General features: G+C 72.9%; 1 protein-coding gene across 6 annotated transcripts in view; it reads left to right on the forward strand.

The window, feature by feature from the left end:
• The first annotated feature begins 813 nt into the window (after window positions 1–813).
• DNMT3A (DNA methyltransferase 3 alpha) overlaps window positions 814–22735 on the forward strand; it is a 51112-nt gene continuing 29190 nt past the window's right edge. Inside the window, exons 1-3 of one of the 6 annotated variants that reach the window (XM_087776255.1) lie at window positions 814–2826; window positions 9700–9934; window positions 15248–15352. In XM_087776255.1, the coding sequence (XP_087632381.1) occupies window positions 9866–9934; window positions 15248–15352 (174 nt within the window). In that variant the 5' untranslated portion in view covers window positions 814–2826; window positions 9700–9865. Of the gene's footprint in view, window positions 2827–9699; window positions 9935–15247; window positions 15353–18361; window positions 18473–22735 lie in introns of those variants that run through there. The other 5 variants (XM_087776256.1, XM_087776254.1, XM_087776257.1 and 2 more) reach the window with 5 other exon arrangements.

Genomic DNA, 22735 nt, shown 5'->3' on the forward strand with positions numbered 1-22735 from the left:
TGGCACCGGCTGCAGAAGCGCAGCCGGGCGCTGCTGGGGGGTCCCCTGGGGGGTCCATCGGTGCCAGCCTGGGGCCCCAGGCACTCATCCAGGCGGTGCCAGGGTGCTCCTGGGGCAGGCTGCCCCCCCACCCAGGTCACCCCATCCTCAGCACCCGCCAGTGCTGACCTTGGCGCACGGCCCCATCAAACACAGGCTTTGGCCATGCAGCTCATGCCCACTGTGCGCGGTGTCGGGGGTGGCAGCGCGAGCGTCCCCGGGTGCTGGAGGGACCCAGCAACCTCCCCCCTCAACTCCCTGTGGCCCCCCAGGTCCCCCTTCCTCCAACGCTGGCCCACGGCTCCTCTGAGGTTGCTGGTGCTCCTCGTAGCCCCTGGCTTCTGGGCGCTTCCCCACCAGCTGCTGCCGGCCAGCGGGTCGGTCCTGGCAGTGCCCGGCTCTCCAGTCCCTCCCCAGCACCCACGGCATCACCGGTGCTACAGGAACCTGAGTCAGCCCCTGGGAAACCTCAGGTGTGTTTACAAATCACAAGACTCAAAGCCATCTTAATTGCTGAGTTCTTTTATTTATCGGCTGCTTTCCCAGCCTTGATGGTGTGTCTGTGCCCATCACCGGGCTTTGTGCCCGATGCCACGCAAACGCCTCGCAGGGGAAGGTGCCCCGAGGATGCTCCGGTCCCCGCTCGGCCTCGGGATCCCTCTGGCAGCCTCTGGCTGGGAGAGGAACAGGGGTCTCCATCCAGCCTCCCCGGCATGGGGCCGGCATGGGGTGCCCAGCGAGCAGAAGTTCCCGGAGACATCCCGGCAGGGCCTGGCGGTGCCTCCTGCGGGTCAGGACTTGCTGGCACCAGGGGACCGTGGGGACACGGCCGGCACGAGCATGGGGAGAAGGGACAGGGCGAGGGATGGGGCCGGGGTGCCTGGGCTGGGCAGAGGGATGTGGGGCCGGCGCGGGTGGGAGCACTGGGCCTGCCGCGGGGGCACGGCGCGAGGGCGCAGGGTGGGTCCCCGCCGTGGGGCAGCGCCATGGATCGCTGCGGGGGGGTCCCTGCGGCTGAGCGCTGCAGGACACACGGCGCAAGCTGTAGGGCAGGGCCCCGCAGCACTGTGTGGCACGGCTCAGCACAGCGTGGCACAGCTCGGCACGGCACAGCATACCACAGCACTGCATGGCTGGCTCCGCACTGCACGGCTCAGCTCAGCCCTGCGGCACACAGCTGGCGCGGCTCGGCACGGCATGGCACAGCTTGGCATGGCACGGCACAGCATACCGCAGCACTGCATGGCTGACTCTGCACTGCACGGCTCGGCTCAGCACTGCGGCACACAGCTGGCGCGGCTCGGCACGGCAGCGCTTGACTTGGCACTGCACAGCTCCACTCAGCGCAGCACGGCACAGCTCGGCACTGCATGGCACAGCTCACCACTGCCCAGCGTGGCTTGCTTTGGCATGGCGCAGCCCAGCTTGGTGTGGTTCCCAACCATGGGCACAGCTCAGCACGGCATGGCTTGGCACAGCATGGCTCAGCGTGAGCGTGACAGCGCGCAGCTCAGCGCAAGTAGACACCGCACCACATGGCACGGCTCGGCACGGCTCAGACCCGCACCGCACGGTGCTACACTGCAGAATTTGGCTCTGCGCAGCTCAGCATGACTTAGCCATGCATGGCATGGCTCACCACGGTGTGGCTCTGCTCAGCTCGGCACAGAATAGTACCGTGCGGCTTGACCCTGTACGGCACTGCATGGCACTGCTTGGCTTGGCACTGCACAGCACCATGCAGTTTGGCATGGCGTGGCTCCGGTTGACCTTGCATGGCCCGATACGGCATGAAACCACTTGGCTCGGCAATGGTCTTCGTAACGTGCCGTTGCACGGCGCGGCTCAGCTTGGCATGCGTGGCTCGGCACTGCACGGCCTGGCCAGCTTGCATGGCCCAGCTCGGCACTGCATGGCACGGCTTGGCATGGCACGGCCTGGTGCTTCCCAGCCGGGCATGGCACTGCATGGGCTGGCACTGCTTGGCTTGGCGTGGCACTGCTCGGCACAGGCTGGCACTGCTTGGCTTGGCACGGCGCTGCTCGGATCCGCCCCATACTGCCCAGCACGGTTCAGAGATGCTGGGCTCAGCCCGGCTCAGGGGGGCTTTGGCCCAGCACTGCACAGGATTGCTGGGCTTGGCTTGGCTGAGCCCAGCTTAGCCCAGCACAACACGGTACAGGTCAGTTTGGCTTGGCTTGGCTTGGCCTGGCCCAGCATGGGTTGGCTCACCGTGGTCTGGCCTGGCTTGGCACTGGCCTGACTCAGCCTGGTTTGGTTCAGCTCAGCTGGGCTTGGCACTGCATCGCCCAGCCCAGCTTGGCTTGGCTCAGCTTGGCCCAGTCCAGCCCGGCTTGGCTTGATACCGCACAGCCCTTGAGTATGCTTGGCTTGGCCCAGCCTGGCTTGGCACGGCGCGGCACGGCTTGGCGCGGCACGGCTTGGCTTAGCCGGGCTGAGCGAGGCCCGGCATTGCCCGGACTGGCCCAGCCGAGCCGAGCCCCGCGCAGCCCGGCCCGGCCCGGCCCAGCCCGACACCGCCCGCAGCTGCTCCGGCCCGGCCCGGCCCGGCTCGGCCCGGCGGGCTGGGCCCGGCCCGGCGGGGCTGGACTGCGCTCGGCGCGGCCCGGCGGGCGCTAGGACCGCGCGGCGGGCGGGCGGCGGGCGGCGCGGCTCGGTGCTGCAGTGGAGGCGGCGGCGCTGCGGGAGGAGGCCTCGCCGGGCAGCGCAGCGGCGGCGGCGGCTCGGCACGGCTCGGCACGGCGCGCCGGGCCCGCACCGGCCCAGGTAACGGCCCCGCGGCGGCGCGGACGCGGGTGGCCCCCGCCGACCCCCGGGACGGGGCACCCCCCCCCCACCCCCGCCCTCGGCACCCCCCGCCTCGGCTGGGCTCGGAACGCCTCGGCTCGGTTCGGCAGCGCTCGGCTCGGTTCGGTTCGGTTCGTCGCCGTTCGGCTCGGTTCGGCTCCCCTCGCCTCGGCTCGGTTCGGTTCGCCTCGGCCCGGCCCGCGCCCCCCGCCGACACCCCCGCCCCGGTGTCCGGTTCCCCCCCCCTTGGCCCGGGGGCGTCGCGGCGGCGGCGGGGGCTGCGGCGGGGCCGGGGGGGGCAGCGCCGGGCAGGAAAAGATGGCAGCGGCCGGGCCGCCACCCGCCGGCCCCGGCCCCCCGCGGCCGCCCCCGCTGCCGGCCCGGCCCGGCCCCGCTCGGCGGGCGGGGGTGGCGGCGGCGGCGCGGCCCGGCGGGCCCGGCCCCCGCGCCCCGCCGTGTCCTTGAGCGCCGCGCCGGGCGGCTGAAGGGCAGCGCGGGGCCCCGGCCCGCTCCGCTCCGCGTCCCCCCCCCGCCCCGGGCCGGGCCCGTCCCTCCGCCCCGCCGCCGGGACCCCCGCGCCGAGACCCCCGCGGGGAGCCGGGGCCGCCCCCCGCCGCGGAGCGGGGCCGGAGCCCGCAGCCCCCGGCCCGGCGCTGCCCTCCCGCGGGCGGCAGCGGCGTTGCCCCGGGGGGGCCGGGGCTGGATGGCGCCGGTGGAAACTTTTTTATTTTTTCCACCCAAAAAAAAATAAAATCCCCCCCCGCCCCCCCCCCCCCGCCGCTGCGGGAGGCAGCGGAGCCGCAGCCCCGGGCGGGGAGGGGGCAGAGGCCTGGCAGGGAGCTGGCGCTGCCTGCCCGCTGCTGCCCGCTGCTGCCCGCTGCCTGCCCGCTGCCCGCCGAGGCCGCGGCGGCCGCCCGCTCGCTTCCCCCTTCCCTCTCTCTTTTATTTTTCCTCTCCCCCCTCGTTTCGGGGTGTTCGTGTGCGCGAACCTGCGGGCAAATGAAATTTTCCTCTTCGCTCAGTTCCTCTTTCTTTATTTCTTCCCTTTGTGTGACGTAGACGGTGTCACCACGGGATTGGCGTTCGGGGCTTGCATTGCTGCACCGAGTGCGCGGTGGCGAGAGACGGCCGCGACGGCAGACGCCCGCGTCCTGCCCCGCCGTCCCCGCGGCCTCCCTCGCCCGTCCCCGTGGGGAGACCCGGACGGGGCGACCCGGACCAGCCCGAGCGAATCCCTTGAAGCCGGCGGGCGGCCGCGGGGAGCCGGAGGGGAGTGGATGTTGTCGTACCCGGCGGCTGCTCCCGGCAGCTCCCGCGCCTGCACTGGCCTTTCGTGCTGAGTCAGCTCGAAACTTCGTAGCGGGAGCCTCTTTTCGTGACACGCAGCGCCCGCCGCCTCTCGAGGAAAGGCGGGATGCCGGTGCCCATGCCGCTCGCCATCTGCCGAGGCCGCGGCCCGGCCGTTTCCCCGGCGGCCTGCGTGACCACCGAGCTGCCCAGCACGGGTGACGTCCGTGCCTGAAATCTGGCGGCAGCCGCTGCTTCGCCCCCACTTTGCCGCCGGGGCTGCCACGCCGTGCCGTGCCGTGCCGTGCCGGTCGCTCAGGGACCTTCAGGTGGTGGTTTTCGTGCGGGTATTTTTAGGACTGCACATCTGCGCGTCCCTGCCCTCCCATGGGCTCTGCCCTGCCTGCGCCGCTGCCTGCCTGCCTGCCTGCCTGCCCCGGGCAGGGTGGGCCGTAAGTGAGCGTGCGGCACCCGGAGGGGAAAGCGCGTGGGCTTGCCAGGTAACTGCCGGCACGCGTACACCAGGTGCACGCGTGCCCCGGCGGCTCCGGCTTCACGGGAGGAGCCGGCGGTGTTTGGGCGTGCGGTTTCGTGGGGACCGAGGTGTCGTCTGCTCCCTGGTTTGCGGCAGGAACCCGCTCGCCCTCGAGGCCGCGCGCCGGTTTGAGTTTTTACTGGCAGCTGACCCGACCTGTGGAACAGGACTCCCACCGGTGCCACCGTCGTGGCGTGGAGCAGCGACTCGGGGGGCTGTGCCGGGCAGGCTCGCCTAACCTGGCAGCCGAGGCCAGGAGGGGCATCGAGCCGAGGCGCCGTCCCGCTTCCCCACCGCACTCCCGCCGCGGGGCTCGGCACGCGCAGGAACGCACCGCTGCCGGTTGGGCCTGTTCCCGCGGTTAACCGCCCTTCCCAGTTCAAAGCCCGTACCTGACTGCCGGTTTGAATTGCCCCGGCTCCACTCCCGGCCCTGCTCCCCTGCCAGCTGGAGGCTTTCCGTGGTGCCCAGGGCTCTGCCCGCAGAGGCACTTGCTCACCGTAATCGCATCATCTCTCAGCCTTTTTTTTTCCCCGATAAGCTGAGCACGTCGAGCTGCGAGGCATTCCCGGAGCTCTGGGAGCTCGGCTGCAGCTCCGTCGTGAACCCTGCCGCGTTTGCACCGTTGCGCCTGCAGAACGGCACCGCCTCCCGGTGCTGGGGTCTCCCACGTGCGTGACCATCCCACGGGCAGTTTCGTCCAACCCCGGCCCTTGCTAGTGCTCCCGCTTTGCAGGATCCGGCCCTGTTTGGGGCTGCTGCCTGCGTTTCGGTTTGCGCGTGGCGTGGCGTGGCGTGGTGGCGCGGGGCCGTGCATCGCTCCTCGGGGCGCAGCGCAGCGCATCGCTCCCCGGGGCGCAGCGCGAGGCTGCTTCAGTGCTACCGACCGACCTGGGGTCCCCGCTCCGCGCCTCGTTCTGTTTTTGGGAGAGGAGGGCGCCTGCTGCCAGCGCCTCGGCCCGTCGAAACCCCGGCGGGACCCGGCAGCGGTTCCCAGGCGGCTGCGGTGAGGGCAGGAGCCCGCTGCACGCGTGGCCGGCCGCGTCCCTGCCCACCACGTGCACCCCCGAGCAGCGTGGCCAAATATTTTGCTCGTAAGTTATAATTACAGGGGATGAGGTCAACGCTTTGCCCGCAACGGTGGTTTCGGCGCAACCATCTGTTGGAGGCAATCGCAGGGGAGCTGCTGCCGCTCGGCTAAATTTTGGGCCCCGGGGGACGCCCACCCCGTCCCCGGTTGCCCCTGCCAGCAGCACCCACGCCACGGGGGGTCTGGGGGGGGGGGGAGCACCCCAGCGTGAGTCAGGGGTGGGGGGCGCAGGGGGTGGGGGGGTGACTCACGGCCGCGGCTCCCGTCCCCCTCTGAGTCAATCCTGAACTTCTTCCTCGGCGCTGGGAGGGAGGAGGAGGAGGAGGAGGAGGAGGAGCGCGGCTGCCCGGGGGTGGCGGTGACTCAAAGTGACAACAACAATAATAATACGCTGCGGCACTTGTCACGGGAGAGGCGTTTGGACGGGGTCCCTCGTGCGTCCCCACCGCCTTTGGCGGTGGGGACGCACGAGGGACCCCGTCCAAACCCGGTGGATGTCACCGCGCCGGGGGAGGCTGCACGCAGGGTCACGTTAGGACAGGAGGGGGGGACTGCGGTGAAGGTGTCACCCGCCACCAGCGTGAGGGGCTGTCGGGGACCCCGCTCGCCATCACCTAAAATGGCCGTTTGGGTTTCTGCAGGTTCTCGGCTGCGGCACGGCACCGGCGGGCACCGGCGAGGTCCCTAAATATAAAAAAAGGCGGGTTTTTGATTTTTTTTTCTTTTTTTTTTTTTTGGCAACGCCGCGTGTCTCATCCATCCATCGCAGGTAACCTACTTTGAAACGCCTCTGCCGTGCGGCGAGCGTGACTCGCCGGGGCCCTGCCGTGCGGGAGCGGCACGGCGCGGGTTGGGGCTGCCGGTTCCCCCGCTCGCCGTCAGCCGTAAGGTCAGCCCGAGCGGTTAAATAGAGAAGCAGGAGGGAAGGCGGTGAGTCCCTCCCCGCGCTTCGGCGGCGAGCGCCGGACGAGGGTCTGTCCCCCCCACCACCGCCACCGCATCGGCGAGGGGATGCCCCGGCGCTGCGGGAGGAGGGTCTCGGCGGCCTAGCGCGGGGACACGGTGCCGCAGCCCCCCGTCCTGTCCCATCCCGCCGCGGTGGGTGAGCCTCGGCCGGGTAAGAGTGCGGGGGAGCAGGGCCGGTGCCGGGGGCCGCGGCGGTACCCGCATGTACCCTCCTGGCAGGACCACGCTCGCCCCACGGTGCCGGCGGTGGGGCTGGGGGAGCGGGAGGCAGCCGGTGTCGCCGGCTTCTCCCCGTCTTTGTTCGGCGGCCGCCGGCCCGGGGCTGCCGCGGGGTTTGTACACAGCCCAACTATTTTTAGTGCGTTTGGAGACCATGTTTGCTGGAAGCAAATCAAAGCCCGCGAGCTGGCCCTTCGGCAGCGCCAAGCGGGGAGGCTCGCAGCCGCGCGCTCCCCGGGCACCGGGGATGCCGGGGGGGGCTCACCCGCCCCCCAGGGCTGCCGCAGGGACCCCGGTATGGTGGGGCCGGGGGCAGCTGAGCCGTTTTCTAGGGCTGCGGGGACATGCGGGAGGCAGGCGCCGGCGGCAACGCTGCAGGGCAGCGCAGGCAGGGACCCGCCGGGCAGCGGGACCGGGGCCGCGGGGCCACCAGCACCCCCGGTGCCTGTGGGCGCGGGGGGCACCCCCGGGGGGCCGGGGTGCCCCTGCCGCGGAGGTGCCTGGGTGCAGCCGGGGTGTCCCCGGGCGCTTCCCAGCGGCACGTGTCCTCCCGTGCCCGCGGCCGGGACTTTGCCGAGGCACAGCGTGGCAGGGAGCGGGGCTGGGGGCTCAGGAGGCAGGGGCAGGGCGGGGGGCACCACCGGCGCCAGCAGCACCCCGGGGAGGCAGCAGGGAGGGACGCGGGGCCAAGGTGCCCCACAGTGCCATGCCGAACGGCGTGCTGTGCCATGCCGTGCCCAGCGGCGTGCCATGCTGTGCCGAACCGCGTGCCACGGTGCTGGCGGCACAGCAGCTGTGAGATGGGTGCCCAAAGCAGCGGCATGTGGGTGTTCGGGGTGTTCGGGGTGCTCGGCGCCGGCCCTCACCGATGGGCACCGCGGTGCCCAGGGTGCCGGCGCGGGGCCGAGGCTGGCAGCGGCGGGGCTGAGCGTGCCGGGCCGGGGGCGAAGGGGCTCCGCGGGGAGCGGGCGCGGGCAGGCCCTGCGCGGCGGAGGGCTGGCAGGGACGGTGCTGTGGGACAGGGCCTCCCCCAGGGGCTCCCTGAGCTGGCAAAGGAGAGGGGTGGGCACGGGCTGGCACGGGGCTGTGCATGGGGGGGGGGGCAGCCCGCACCCCTATCCTGCACCCTCGGGTCCCATCCTGCACCCAGCACCCCCAGCCCTCGTTCTGCAGCCCCAGCTCGCACCTCCCATCCCCATCCTGCGCCCCCAGCCTGCATCTCCCACCCCCATTCTGCACCCCCGGGTCCCATCCTGCACCCAGCACCCCCAGCCCGCATCCTGCACCTTGCATCCCACACTCCCAGCTTGCACTCCCAGCCTGCACCCTGCACCCCACGCTGCCACCCCCCCCCCCCTGCCCGCACCCCCTGCCCACATCCCACCCCCTCCTGCCTGCACCCCCTGCCCACGTCCCACCCCAGCCCTGCCTGCGCGAGGGGCCGCGCTGGGGGAGCCGTGGCAGGAACGGCCGAGGTCCCACCCATCTCCCACCGTCCGGCCCCCAGCCCAGCACCCTGAGCCCCCAGGGGTCCCCGTGCCTGCGGCAGCGCCGCTGCGCTCCGGGGGAGGCTGCAGCCCCAGCGGGGGCCACCCCGGCCCCCCGCCCCGCAGGCAGCCCCGCAGGCAGCCCCGCAGGCAGCCCCGTGCTGCAGGCAGGCGCGGGGACGGGAGGAACGTGTCGGGGTTGGAGTTTGTGTTCCCAGCAGCAGCAGCAGCAGCAGCAGCAGCCCTGCCCGCCCGGCAGCCCCCCACCCCGCCGGCTGGGAACGGGCTGCGGCTGGAAAGCTCTAGAAACAAATTGCAGCTCCGGTGCCAAAGGCAACAGCAGCCTCGGCCATGGCTAATGCAGGCAGCGTTTGCCATAGCAACAGGTGCTGGGGCTGCCGCCTCCGCCGCAGCCCCGCGGGGCCCTCCCTGCACCCCGCACCCTGCAGAACGCGCCCCGCGCTCTGCACCCCGCAGAATGCGCCCCGCGCCACGGAGCCTGCAGCCCGCGCTCTGCACCCTGCAGAATGCACCCTGCGCCGTGCGCCCTGCGCTCTGCGCCCTGTGCGCCACGCGCTGTGCACGCTGCGCCACGCGCTGTGCACCCTGCGCCCCGCACCGTGCACCACGCACCCCACAACGTGCACTGTGCACCCCGCACTGCACACCCTGCGCCGTGCAGCTCGCGCTGGGCACCCCACACTGTGCACCACACACCGTGCACCCCACGCTGCGCGTCGTGCACCACACACCCCATACCACACTGTACACCCTGCGCCGCTGCAGCCAGCACTGTGCACTGTGCGCCATGCACCGTGCACCCTGCACTGCTGCAGCCAGCACCATGCACCCCGTGCCATGCACCATGCACCCTGCGCTGCTGCAGCCAGCACCATGCACCCCACGCTACTGCAGCCAGCACCGTGCACCCCGCACCATGCACCGTGCACCCCGCACCAGGCACCGTGCACCCCATACTGCTGCAGACAGCACCATGCACCATGCACCCTGCACTGCTGCAGCCAGCACCCCCCGCCATGCACCCTGCACTGTGCACCCCATGCTGTGCACCCCGCACCGTGCACCCCGCAGCCAGCGTGGGCTGGGGCGCAGCCGCCTGCCAGGGGCGATGCCGGGGACAAGGCCCCAGCCCAGCCCGGTGGAGTCAAGGTTGTGGCGTGTTAATAATTGCCGGGGGCCGGGGCGCGGTGCGGGGGGCGGTGGGGCCGGCGCTCCCCCCTCACCCCGGCCCTCTCTGCTTCCCGCAGGGGCAGGAGGATCCAGGCAGGCGGCGGGACGCAGGGGCTGGCCGCTGCGGTGGGCGACGGCTCCCGGACCCCCTCCTCGGTGCAGAGAGCCGGAGCGCGGCGGCGGCGGGGTCCGCTTTGGTGCTGAAGAGGCAACGGTCCCAGGTGCCCGCCCTCGCTCCCCACCATGCCGTCCAGCGGGACCCTCGACACCAGCAGCCCCACTCCAAACCGCGAGGCACTCGACACGCACAAGGTAGGGTCCCGCCGCGGCTCTGCCGGCTCTCGGCAGGTGGGGGGCTGCCGGGGGGCCCTGCTCGCGCCGCGGCCGTCCCCATCGCTGGGCTTGGCGCCGCTCCTGCTGGTGCCGGGGCTGCGGTGGGCTCCGGGGGTCCGGCTCACTCCTGGTCAAGGCTGGCTGGCAGGCGTGCAGGAAAAGGGGGTGCGGGGCCCCCTCCGGTGCGCGTCAGCCCCGCTCCCCCCTCGCCGCGGAGGGGAGCTCGGAGCCGAGTGGGGGAGCCCAGCGCCACGGCCGGGATTAGCGTGGATTGAGCTATTCCTGGCGGTGGGGGAGCGCGGGGAGGGGACGGGGAAGCGGAGACCTGCTGTCACCTCCCGCCGGCGGCCAGGGCCAGGGCAAGCCCGGCTGCGGGGAGGGGGCAGCCGTGGTGGGAGAGCACGGGGCTGGGGGAGCACCCCGGGGCTGGGGGCTGCCCCAGCTCTGGGCTGGCCGGGTGGCGATGGGGTGGGTGGTGGGTGCCTGTCCTGGTAGCGGGAGGGGAACATGGGGCATGCATCCAGAGGTGCCCCTGTCGCCTCACCACTGCCAGGCTCCAGCCCTCGTGCCAGCCCTGCTCCCCCCTCACGGGGGTCCCACCTGGTGCGGGGGCTCGGGGGTCCCTGCGCCTCCTCCTGCCTCCCCGCGTGCAACGCTCGGGCTCGGGAGGGAACCCCTCCTGTGCCGGGCCGCATGCGGTGCACGCTCGCCTTCTCGTCGCTGCACTGTGCGAGGGGCGCGTGGCCCCGGCGGAGGGACCCCCATCCCCGGTGCGTGCCCACCGCCTCCCCGGCCAGAGAGCAGCTCTGTGAGGAGGGCGGCCCCCAAACCACCCTGCCGGCTGCGGGGCCGAGCGGGGACCGGGCTGGGGGTGCAGCACGGATGTAGGGCAGGGTGAGGGGCTGCGCTGGGTTTGGGGAGGCCTGAGCCGGGACAGGTGGCAGGCTCTGACCGCGTCCGCGGTGCTACTTGGCATCCCCGCCACACCAGGACACGCCGGGCCAGCGTGGCTGCTCCCATTGCCGGTGCCGGCAAAGGCATCGCTCTCCCTGCGGAGAGGAGAAGCGTCCCAGCAGGCGCAGGGACAGGGCTTGCCCTGGTCAAGGCGTGGGGACCGGGGCTGGCGGCCAGCTGGACGCCGTCCCGCTGCGGGTAGCGCAGGGTCGGGGTCATCTGAGTTCCTCCAGGCTGGCTCGGCCGTGGCGGCCGCGCCGGGTCAGGCCTGGCTGGTCCCCGCACCAGTGCTCCCCGTCCTCCGGCCATCGCTGCTGGCTGCTGGGGGGGCCAACCCGTGTGTCTGTTGGGAAGTGTCCGGCATGTTCTTGGTACGGCTGGGGGGGACGAGTAAACCGGGGGTCGGTCGGTCGGTCAGTCCCGTGCTTTGCCTCACGGTGGGTGACGCCGGAGCGGGTGGGTGCAGCCGAGCCCGCCTGCCCGGGTCGCTGACACCAGGAGCGTGAGCGAGGTGGCGGGGCAGCCCCCGGCAGGCGGACGTGGCAGCCTGCCCTGTGTTTCGGTGCGGTTCTGGAGGCGCACGGCAGAGCCAACATGGAGAGCGGGGTGCAGGGCCGCGGCACAGGGCGGGCTGCGGGGAAGAGCCACGGGAGAAACCGGTGCCTGCGCTGCAGCCCGGCTCACCCTCGAAAGCGGGACCGATGCGGGTGCCGGTCCCCGGGGTGCCAGCAACCCACGTGGGCTGGCAGCGAGCGCGCCGCGAGCGTGCCCAGCTGAGCGCTGTCCTGGCCTGACCCCGCCGGGACGCGGCATCGCCTCCCCCGCAGCCATGCGCGGAGGTCACCTCTGCCGAAGGGATGCGCTCTGCCTGCGGGGCCAGGAGGATGAGGCCGTCCCTCGGCGCCCGCAGCACTGTGGGTCGTGCCGGTGCCGGCTGCTCTCGGCACAGACTCGGCGAGGCTGAGCTCCAGCTCCTGTGCGAGGTGGGGGTCTCCACACCCGCCTTCTCTGGCCCCACCAGGCCAGTTTCCCCTGGCTGCCAGGGGCTCCTGCCCCGCTGCTGGCCTGGTGCAGCCAGGAGCTGGGACCCGGCGCGGCGGCCGTGGAGCCAGCACTGCGTCATGCAGCAGCTCTCCTCCTCGGCGGTGGTTTCCCTCTGGGTTGTTGCTTGGCAGCGGCGCAGGAGCACGGCGCATCAGGGACGCGCCATGCGGCCCCGCGCCTGGCCGAGCCCCGGGGAGAAGGGGAGCGGGCTGATTTATGGGGAGATGACTCAGCTCCGAGCAGGCTGCAGGCAGCGAGGGGCTGCGGCACTGGCACCCCTGCACCGGGCGGGGGGGAGCAGATCCCCCTCGCAGCCCTTCGCACCAGCCCTGCTCGTGCCCGGGCTGCATCCCTACTTCTCCGGCGCCTGCCCTGCTTTTGGGGTGCCGGGCATGCGCCGGGGGGTCCCTGCAGCCCCGGTGCTGCCCTGGGCCCCGCGTCCCCCAGCTTGGTGGTGCAGGGACCCTGCTGAGCCCCGCGGCGGGGCTGCCCCGGTTTGCAGCGGTGGGGCCAGCTCGCGGGGAGCTCGCCCTCTCCCCATGCGCGCTGGGGGCACCTCCTGCCCGCCCCCGCCGCGGCGTCCCTCGAGCCGGCTGCCCCGCTGGCGTTTCGCGTGCTGGCTGCATGCAGCAGCGTGGGGAGCGGAACGGAGCCCTGGCCCCAGCCCGCACTGCCGGCTGGGCTGAGCGCCGACCGGGGGGCCGTCCTGCGGGCCTGCGCGGGGGGCAGCGCTGGGGGTCTCGCACAGTACCGGAGGAGCCAGCCGCTGCTTTCACCGTGCCCAGCACCGCCTCTCTGGCACAGGGCAGGGCCAGGATGGGCCCAGGCCGCGGGAGGAATTGCAGCAGCGCCGACTGCTGCCGCTCAGGCGGTGAGACAGGGCTGGGGCAGCATGGAGACCCCCGGGGACTGCAGCCCCCCGAGAGGTGGCGTTGCCTGGGGACCCTGCCGAGCCCCCCTGGAGCCCCCCTCACCTCGCCGGCACCCACCAGGTGCCCTGCAGCTGCATCCTTCCCCAGCCGCGGGAGGGCTGGCCGCCCAGCACGGCCCGTGTGCCAGCGCCGTGCACTCGGCACCCCACCGTACCTTTCCCTTGCGTCCAGCGTAAACACTGGCCAGGCCCGGCCAAAGTCTGCGCATGGCGGCGGGCAGCCGGCTGGAGCCATGTGCCACAGCGACTAGTGCGGCACCGGGGACAAAGGGACGGGCGCTGCGGGACTTGCCTCTGCCGTGGCGCTCCCGCTGCCAGGCACAGGGCTGGGCTGGGCCCCTCGGGCCCCTTGGCGCTGCCAGGTGCCCCGGCACTGGCAGCGGTGGCAGGAGCTGCTCGTTTGCCTGTGGAGCTGGATGAAGCACGGCCTCACCGCGGGGACAGGCTGCACGGCTGCCCCGGCACTGCGGGACCAGGGCCGCGCGCGCCCGGGGGCGGCTCCAGCTGGGACAAAGTGCAGCGCCGCATGGTTTGGCAAGGCAGGTCCCTGCAGCCGTGGCGGGGGGCTCCGCTCTGCTCCCTCCAGCCAGCTCTGGTGCACGGCGAGGTGCCGTGGGCCTGCGGGGTAGGGACGCCCGCGAATCCCCCACTGGGAACCCCCTTTGGCTCCTGCACCGGGATGGAGCTGGAACCGTGATCCTGACGTCGTCCTTGGACCCGTCCCAAAACTTTCCGCCCGGGACCACGTGGGGAGCGGGGCTCGGCCCAGGGCTGAGCCCCCAGGTGCCGCCTCTCCTTGCTCAGCCCTGGTTTCCCAGCCCGCGGCGCGGTACCGGCGGGTGCCAGGGCTGGGCACGGCCATTGCGGCGCTGGCGGGGTGCGGGGTCAGCGCAGGGGCTGGGGGCTGCCCTGCCCCACGTGCAGGCGAGTGGCAGGCGGTGACAGACCCAGAGCGAGTGTGGTCCCGGCGTGCCGCCATAGTGGCTGGGGACGAACCAGCACGTGGCTGCCGCACGATACCACATGCACAGCCCCGGACAGGGGGAGATGGGCAGCGAGGAGCACAGGGGGATGCAGGCTGGGGTTGGCTGGGCCGCCCAGAGGGAGCTGGTCTGGGGCATCGCAGCCATGGGGCACCGCAGCCGTGGGGCACCACAGCCATGGGGCACGGCACGTCCCGACCTCGCGGGACCTTTGGGCTGGACCCCAGCAGGGATGTGCCAGCCACGGCCCGGCAGTGCTGCGGGCAGCGCTGCCTGCAACCGCCCCAGCCCAGGGGAAGGAGGGCAGTGGCGGGCAGGAATGCAGCCGGGGCTGGCGCCTGCCGCGGCTGCGGGGCTGCGTGAGTGCAGCTGGATGTCGGCGCTGTCTGGCTGCCAGCCCCATCCCCTCCCCGGCCTCTCCCTCGCCAGCCCCCCGCCGGCCTCTCCTCCTTCCCCTGCTCCCCCCTCCGCGGCCTCTTCCTGCCTTGGCTGCTGCCGCCGGGATCTTCTGGGGCTCAGGTGAAACCGGCCCCGCCGCCGCTGCGGGACACGCCGGGGCCCCGCGCAGCCCTCGCCCCGCATGCACGTCCCCCAGCCGCGGCACCGGGCACGGGCCCCCTGAGCGGGGAGCGGGGCCCCCGGCACGCCACCGTCCTCGGGCGGCTGCTGCGGCCCCAGCGTGGGGAGCAGGTTCATTTTCCGGGGCCGCGTTCCTGCTCCGCCGCCTGTGCCGGCACGTGTGCCTTGCCAGCACCCGGGGCTGGGGCACGGCACTGGGGAAGGGGGGGACGGGGCGGCGGGGTGCTGGCAGCTGCTCTGGGGCAGAGCATGGAGAGGGGTGCGCGGTCGCCCGAAGCGCCCACGCTGGGGGCGGCACAGTGGAGCAGGCAGCTGCCTGCCTGCTCCAAGGGCACCCTGGCTCCTGCTGCCTGCCCTTGTCCCCAGGGAGCTGCACGGCTCCCTGCAGGCCCGCTGTGCCATGCCATGGGGTCCACGCAGCCCTTTCTGCGTGCCGTGGTGCAGGAGCCCCCAGCCCAACATGCACAGGGCTCCGGCAGGTTGCAGGAGCGGGTTTGTACCCCTGAGCTGGCCGTGGCAGAGGGGCACGGTGCAGGAGAGCTCACCCGGTGAAGGCGCCTGGCCCCACGGCAGCTCGCGCCGCAGCCCAAGCCCTGGCAGGAGCCACAATCGCCCTTCTAACGGTGCCCCGGCGGCCACTGGCCTGGTGATGCCAGGTGCCTGGCCACGCACGGCCCTCTGCAGTGCATCTGTGGTGCCGGCGATCCCAGCACCGAGTGGGAGCGGAGCCGTGCCCAGGACCCCGGGCTGCCCGGCCCCAGGGCCGGCGGCGTAACCGTCCTCTCTGTCTCCGGCTCGCAGGGGGAAGAGGAGCCCGAGGAGAACCAGAGCAAGGAGGAGAAGCAGGAGCCGGGGACGCCCATGAGGAAAGCCGGGCGGCCCGGGCGGAAGCGCAAGCATGCCCAGGTGAGCCAGCGGGCGCCGGGCGCGGGGGCCAGGTGGGGGGCGGCGGGGCGTCCCCCCGTGGGGCCGTCCTGCCCCGCCGCCCGGCGGATGCGCCGCGCTGGCGGGAGACTACGGCTCCCGGCGTGCCGCAGGCCGGCCCGCCTCCCCTGCGTGCTGGGGCACGCGGCCGCTTGCTCATGGCCCCGGCAGCCTCCGGCTGGGAGGAGAGCCCGAGGGCGGCGGAGCGGCAGGAGGGGAGCGTCCCCCCCCAGCCCCCAGCGCTGCCCCCTCCCCACGGCCCCCGGCGAGCCCCTCCTGTGCCCGGCAGCAGCAGCGTTCCACTCGGTGTGGCTTTGGTTGAGGCCCCACCATGCATTTTTTCCCTGTCTGGGGGGCTGGCACCCCCGTCCCGTCCCCCCCTAAGCTGCTCAGCCCTCCTCCGGCTGCCGGGCCAGTCAGGCACGGGGAGCGGAGCCCCCGGCTCCCCGGGCGATGATGCACGGCTCTCGGGCTCGCGCCAGCAGCTGCAATAACAAGGCGGATGTGAGTGCGCGGGGCCGAGCCCCCGCCAGCTTCCCCGGCTCCTGCCGCGTAGGCTATGCCCACTCTTAAGTGTGCGGGTCTCGGTGAGCTCCTGGCTCGCTAGCTCAGTCAGCCGGGATCGCGGCCTGCCGCACACCAAAGCAGCTGAAACGGCTCGTCCCGGGGAGCGCCTCGCGGGGCCCCGGCGGTGCCGCTGGCCAAGGGACCGGCGCAGGAGAGTGCCGCGGTGCTCACAGGTTGCCGTGCCTGCAGTGGGTGCTGCAGGGTGACGGGGTGCTTGGGGCTTTGGGCAGCAGCTGGCTCTGGTGGGGCACCGGGACAGGGCACCCAGGGCCGGGGGGGACTCGCGGAGGCGTTGGCTTGGCCGGCCCGGGCCATGGTGTGTCGTGGTGCCCGCTGGGGAGCCGCGGTGGCTTCCTCCCTGTCGGCTGGCTGGATGTCCTGCCACCGGCTGCTGGTGCCGCCATGAGTTCCGTGTTCAGAGGAGGAGCAGAGGTTCCTCTTGATGCTGAAGCCCCGGAGGGAAGGTGCACGCTGTCACCCTGGGCCTGGGTGCCGGCAGGGCTGGGGCAGCGTCCCCGTCCCCTGGCCCCATGGGAGGGGACAGAGGGGCAGAGTCCCGTGGCAGGGAGCCGAGCGGGGCCGGGGCGCCTTTGCTGCTCGAAGGTTGCAAAACCTTTTTGCAGAGGTTTCTGGCTGCAGAAAGGGTTAATCCTGCACTTGACGTGTCCAGATCCGTGCTGGGATCCGGGCTGTCGTAGCAGCAGGGCCAGGGAAGCCGGGACGGCAGTGCCTGGGGCGGGCAGGGGTGCGATGGGGCACGCTGGGGTGCGGGGCCAGGAGCTGGTGGGGGAGCGGGCGGCTGGGCTCGGAGCGCTGGCTGTAAATCCAGCGGGGCGGGAGGTACGTGCCGGGGCGGGGGGAGCCGCTTCGGTAGAAGAACAATGCTGGCACGGGAACAAATGGGGAAAGTCGTCAGGAACAGACGGAGCCTGGGAACCAGGAGGTCTCTGGCCATCAGGGCAGGCGGCCCTGGGAGCCCCCTCCGGCGCGGCAGGTCTGGAGCAGGGTGGATGGGTGGCGGCGGTGCCACGATGCCGGGCACCTCCGGCAGAAGAGCCAGTCGGCTCGCAGTGCGTGCCCGTCCCGCGCGCGCTTGCTGCGTGCTCCCGCGAGCCGCACCTGCCCCGTGTGCAGCGCCGGCCCGGCCGGCCGCCCGGTGACTCCTGCTGCCAAGTGAGCGGAGCTGGCAAGCCCCGCGGCCCCGCGGGCACTGCCAGGAGGCCGGGGAAAGCCCCGGCCGGGTGTAGGCTGCTAAAAATATCCTCCCCGCTGGAGAGCCCCGCAGTGCCAGCGCCTGCAGGAGCGGCCCCTGGCCAGGGTCACCGCACCGGGGTGGAGGGGAGCCAGCGCGCGCCATGGGGAGCCTGGGCGAGCAGGCTGGCTCCGCGGGGAGAGCGGAGAGATGGGCAGGAGCCAGCAGCCGCCTGGCAGAGCGGGCAGGGTGCGGGGAGCCCTGCCCCACGACAGTAACCGGCCCCGCTGGTTTTCCCAGGTGTCGGAGGTATTTTGCCCGGGGTGTGACGCTGTCAGCCGGTGAGCAGGGCCTGGGGCGGGGGCAGCCGGGGGGCCTGGCTGGGGACAGCCCTGCAGGGATGGGTACCATGGTATCAGTGAGCCACGCCGTGCCATACCAAGCCGTGCCGTTCTGAGCTGTGCCGAGCCGTGCTGGGCCATACCATGCTGTCCTGTGGTGCGCCGTGCCATGTTGAGCCGTGCCATGCGGTGCCGAGCCATGCTGTGCTGTGCTGAACCACGCCGTGCCGAACCACGCCGTGCCGAACCATGCTGTGCCGTGGCTCCGAAACCAGTACCCCCAGCCGGGTCCAGCAGGGGCTCCCCAGTGGGACACCCCCTCGGCCAGTGGCTCTGCAGATGGTGCCATGGATGGCAGCAGCTCTGCCAGCACCTTCCCCCGGCAAAGGGGGCACGGCCCAGGGCTGCCCCATCCTATCTCCCCCCGCTTGGCAGCTCCCCAGGCTCGGGCAGGGGCCCTGCAGGTTTGGAGCTGCCACCGGTGCTCCGGGACTGGGGTCGGCACGAGGCTCCCCGAGGGCTGCGGTGCGTCGGGGCTGTCCCCCAGCCCTCTGTGGGGACCGGTCCCCAGCATCAGCACGCGTCCCCGGCACAGCCAGTCCTGCCCCGCGGCCGAGACCCCGCCAGCGTCCGCCTGCCAGCGAGCAAGGCGGCAGGGCCGGCACGGGGCCGTCCAGCCCGGCGGGCTCTCGGCGGAGCAGCGTCCTTGGCTGTGGCCCAGCGGAGGGGAGGGGAGCAGGAGAAAGGCAGCGCTTGTTCCCAGGGCCCGGCCGGCGTGGAGGAAGCGGGTGGGTGGGCAGGAAGGCAGACCCGCCGCCAGGCCCTCCTCGGGGACGGGGACGGGCGCCGGGGCGGCCGGGGAGGGGCAGGGCCGCAGGGTGGGTCCCGGCATCCCCTTCCCCTGCGCCTCCCCGGCCCGGCAGCGGTGGTGTCCGAGCGGCAGCACTGGGACGTGCCGGTGGCACGGGGGGCCCAGTGAGCCAGGGTCCGGTTCCGACCCAGGTAGGGAAGCGGCAGCAGGGCCGGAGCCGGGGTGCCAGGTTTGGCTGGGGCGGCTGTTGAGGGGCTGGAGGCGCGAGGGTGCGGCAAGGCTGGTTTCAGATGAGTGTCATGCCAGGGCATGCCGGCCGCAGTGCCGGGTGGGCTGCGTGTCCCTGTCCCGACAGGCCGCGCACGGGGCATGGCAGCCCCCATCTGCTCCGCTTGGCCACAGCCCCACGTGGGGAGGAGGCGGCACGGCTCTGGCGAGGGGTGCATGGTCCCGGTGGGTAGCGGTGATGGTTAATCCTGGTGCCGCTGCCATGGCCTTGCAGTGCCGAGGGGAGCGCATGCCTCCATGCTCCCGCCACCCCCACACCTGTGCGGCCCCCCCAGGCCCCGTCCCGCTGGGGGAGAGGGCCGAGCCCCCCGCAGCCACACTGAGCCCCCCGCCGCCGCACCGAGCCCCCCGCTGCCGCGCCTCCGCCAGCCCCCACAGCTGCCTAATCCGGAGCACATTGCTGGCCTTCCCGTTTCCTCCCGGGAAGCCCACGCAGCCCCTGCGATTGTTTTCGGCACGGTGTCCAGGATGCGGCCCCAAGCGAGAGGCGGGAGCGGGGCTGGGGGCGGCTGGGCCCCCACCGCACGCTGCAGCCCGGCCCCGGCACCGCGCTGGGGGGAAGGCAGCCGGGGACCCAGAGGGAGGGCAGCTCCTGCCGCGGCTCAGGGCGAGTTGGGGGATGCTGGCGCGCAGGGGACGGGGGGACGCAGCGGGAAGCAGGTCCCCTCACATTCGCCATGAGGGGCGTGGGATGGACCCCGGCGCCCCTGGCAGGGAGCTCCGGGGTGCAGGGCTGGGGTGCAGCCCGTGAGCCCCGTTTCAGTTTGTCCCAAGTGTCCCTCCCTCCCCTTTGCTCCAGGCTGCCCCGTCCCCTTTCTGAGCCAGCTCCGGTCCCTCCGGCAGCTCCTCCTGCTCTGAGCCCCCCGGCCGCACTGAGCCGGGGCGGTTGGAGCACCGGCGGTGCGCGGGCGCGGGGGGACGCAGGCAGAGCGTGCGCCGCACAGTCGCTTCCAGAGCCACGCGAGGCCCAGGCGCAGGCCCAGCGGTGCTGGTGGCTCCCTCCCCTCCGCCAGCCGGGGACTTTGCTCTCTGGCATCCATCTCACCGATGGTGCCAGCTCCCTCTGCTGCTTCAGGGCCGCATCCAGGCGTGCCGCGGTGTCCCCACAGCCTGTCCCACCACTGCGGTCGGTGTCCAGGCCTCCCGGGCCTGCGGCGTCCCTCAGCCGGGCACGCTGAGATTTGTCCTTCAGCCTCCATCACCCCGCGCGTGCCCTCACTCGCAGCCGGGAGCTCCTGCGCAGTGGCCTGGCACAACACCTCCACCCTCCCGATGGCCACAGTCTCTGCTCGGTTGAGTCGTGCCCTCCCCGGGGACCGGGCTTTGCTGCCTGCCACAGCCAGGAGCCATCCGGTACGGGGAGAGGCCGCCAGGCACCCCCGGGACTTGCGGCGGCAGCTCGCGTGTCCCCGGCACGTGGGTGTGCAGTGGCCCCCGCCCTGGTGTGTGCAGATCCCCGGCACGAATGACACCACCGTGCTGTCCCTGGGTGGGAGCGGGGCCAGCCCGGCTACAGCTGCCGCTGCGGCGGGGGCTGCGCAGTGCAAGCCCGGCACGGCGGGAGGGCGTTTGGCAGCCGTTCCCTGCGTCCCCGCGGGCGGCCAGGCATTGGGCTGGCGTGGCCGTGGCTCCCCACCAGCACTGCCGGACACCCCGCGACGGTCCCCCCGGCCCCTCCTGCCTCGCCAGCCCCTTCCCCACTGCAGTCGCGGGGTGGCTTCTCCCCTCCTTCCCGGCTCTGCTCGTGGCCCCTCGACATGACAGCCCCCGGCCCCCCGCACGCCGGGGCTGGGGCCAGCGAGCGAGCAAGCGAGCGGAGGAAGTGACTTCTGCCAGCGAGCCGGGGCGGCCGGGCCGAGCAGGAAGCGCCCGCCGCCGCGGGGCCGCGGCCGCCAGCACGGGGAGGAGGCGCCTGCGCACGGGCGGGCGGCAGCCGGACGGGGGTCTGCGCGCCAGCCGGAGGGGATGCACCATGGTAAGCGGCTCTTGCCCCCCGCCGCCTGCCGGGCGCGCCTGGGGAGGGGGCTCCTGCACCCTGCGGGGGAGCGGGCGGCGGTGGTGGCGGTGCAAATCCGGTGAGCTCTGGAGAGCAAAGGCTCCCCCGCCACCTGCCACCCCCCAGCGTTCCTGCCCCGCGCCTCGGCCTTGGCATCGCCTCCCCAGGCCCCTTCCCGGCAGCCCCGGGGCAGGGGAGGGTGGGCAGCACCACGGGCACTCCGGCAGCACCACGGGCACCCCGGCTCATGCCAAGCCTGGCTGGCAGCTCGGCATTTGCGCACCCTGCCGCTGTACAGTGCATCCTGGGAGATGTAGTTTGCTGGAGATGGGCAGGAGGGTCCCTGCAGCCGGCTCCCCTCTGTGCCACCCCAGCGCCGCGCCAGCCCCGCGCCGCACCCCGCGCACCCCGGCCCTCCTGCGCCACGGGGAGCTGGGAGGGCCAGGGCGGAGGTGGGGGTGGCGGCACAGGGAAGGTGCCGGTGGGCTGCCTGTCCCCACAGCGCGGCCACGTTTCCTGGCATCGCTGCCGCAGAGGTGGGGGGCCCTGCTCCAGCCCAGGCAGGGCAGCAGGCAGGGTGGCAGGCAGGGTAGCAGGCAGGGCTTGCCTGCTGCCCCCCCACACATGCCAGTGTGCCTTGGCCAGGCAGGGCTGGGCACGGCTGGGCTGGGAGCAAACCTGGGTCCTCTCCCTCCGTCCGTGGGACCTCGCAAAGCCCCCGGTGCTCCCGGCTTCTTGCAAAGCCTCTGCCACGGGGCCAGGGGAGACAGGGATGGGGAGGGGAGCGTGGGGCTGGGGGTGCACAAGCTCATGGGGGCGAGCGCGGGGCTCAGGGGTGCACAAGCTTGCAGAGGCGAGCGCGGGGCACAGGAAGCGGAGCCGGGTGCCACCTCCTCAGCTCCCAGCCCCGGCGGCACCAGGAGGCACCGGCGGCACCCACGGGTGTCTGTCCTTAGGGTATTTGGCCGCCAGTGCTGGGGGAGCTGGGGTGAGGCCGGGATGGGCACCCCACGCCCGTGGGCAGTGCAGGGGGTCTCCAGGGAGGACGGTGCTGGTGCCCAAATGGCTCCGCTGTGCCGTGCCGGCGAGGGCTGAGCCCCAGGGATGGGGCCCCCAGGGGCCAGCATGGGGTGAGCCTGCACCCCCCAGGAGCGTGCCCAGGAGGGGACCGGGTGCTCCCCGGCACCGTGGCAGCGGGGCCGACCGGGGCCCAGGCGAGTGGTGGAGGTAGAGCCCACCCTGCCGCGGCTGCGCCGCACGTCCGGCGCTGGCTGTCGCAGTGACGCAGCAGCACTTTCACTCTCCTTCGCCACGGAAACCGCCAAGCCGGGCTGCTCCTCTCGCTCTGACTCCGCTCCCACTCCCGCTCCTGCCGCCACCGGCCCGTGCCATGCCGTGCGGCTCCACCAGGGCCGGCGGCATGGCGGGGCACCCGCGATGCCATCCCCGGCCCCGCGGCCTTGCTTGCGCGTTTGGCACCACCGTCTGCCACGCTCACGTCGGCGCTGTCTGTCACATGGGCACACGCTCGGGCCCGGCGTGCCGGTGAGCGCCGGCACAGACGGTCCTCCCCCATGTCTCACGCTCGCCGCTCTGTTGCTGCACTTGCGAGCCGGGGCCGGCTGCACGCTTCCTGCGGGTGCTGGCACCGCCTGTCGCACACGCACACCCGCCTGTCGCACACGCTGGCACCGCCTGTCACAAACGCACACCCTCCTGTCGCACACGCACACCCGTCCGTGGGTGTTGGCGTTGCCCGTCTGACACATGCGCCGGCACGTCACGGGCCCTGGCTGTGCCTGTCATGCTCTTTCTCACTCTCGCACTCGCACACACCGTGGGCCACGTTTGTGTGTCACACTTGCACATGCGTGTGCACGCAGGGTTGTCACACGGCCTGGCTCTGCCTGTTGTGCACACACACGTAGGAACACCCACACAGGCTGTCCCTGCTGCCATGCGCACGCACACGGTTGTCACACGCCTCGTCCCTTCCTGTCACACGCGCACGCCTCGGTGGCTGGCTCTGCCTGTGGCGCACACACGCGCACAGCCGTCGCAGGCCCTGGCTCCGCCTGTCTCTCACACAAGCACGCACAGGCACCGCCGTCCTGGGGAGGGTGGCCCCATGTCCCCGGCGCCAATGGGGACAGGCGGGAGTGACGGGGAC

The sequence above is a fragment of the Nipponia nippon genome, unplaced genomic scaffold, assembly GCF_047370975.1.
Source record: "Nipponia nippon isolate SJK-2023a ecotype South Korea unplaced genomic scaffold, ASM4737097v1 scaffold_4, whole genome shotgun sequence".
NCBI classification, from domain to species: Eukaryota; Metazoa; Chordata; class Aves; order Pelecaniformes; family Threskiornithidae; genus Nipponia; species Nipponia nippon.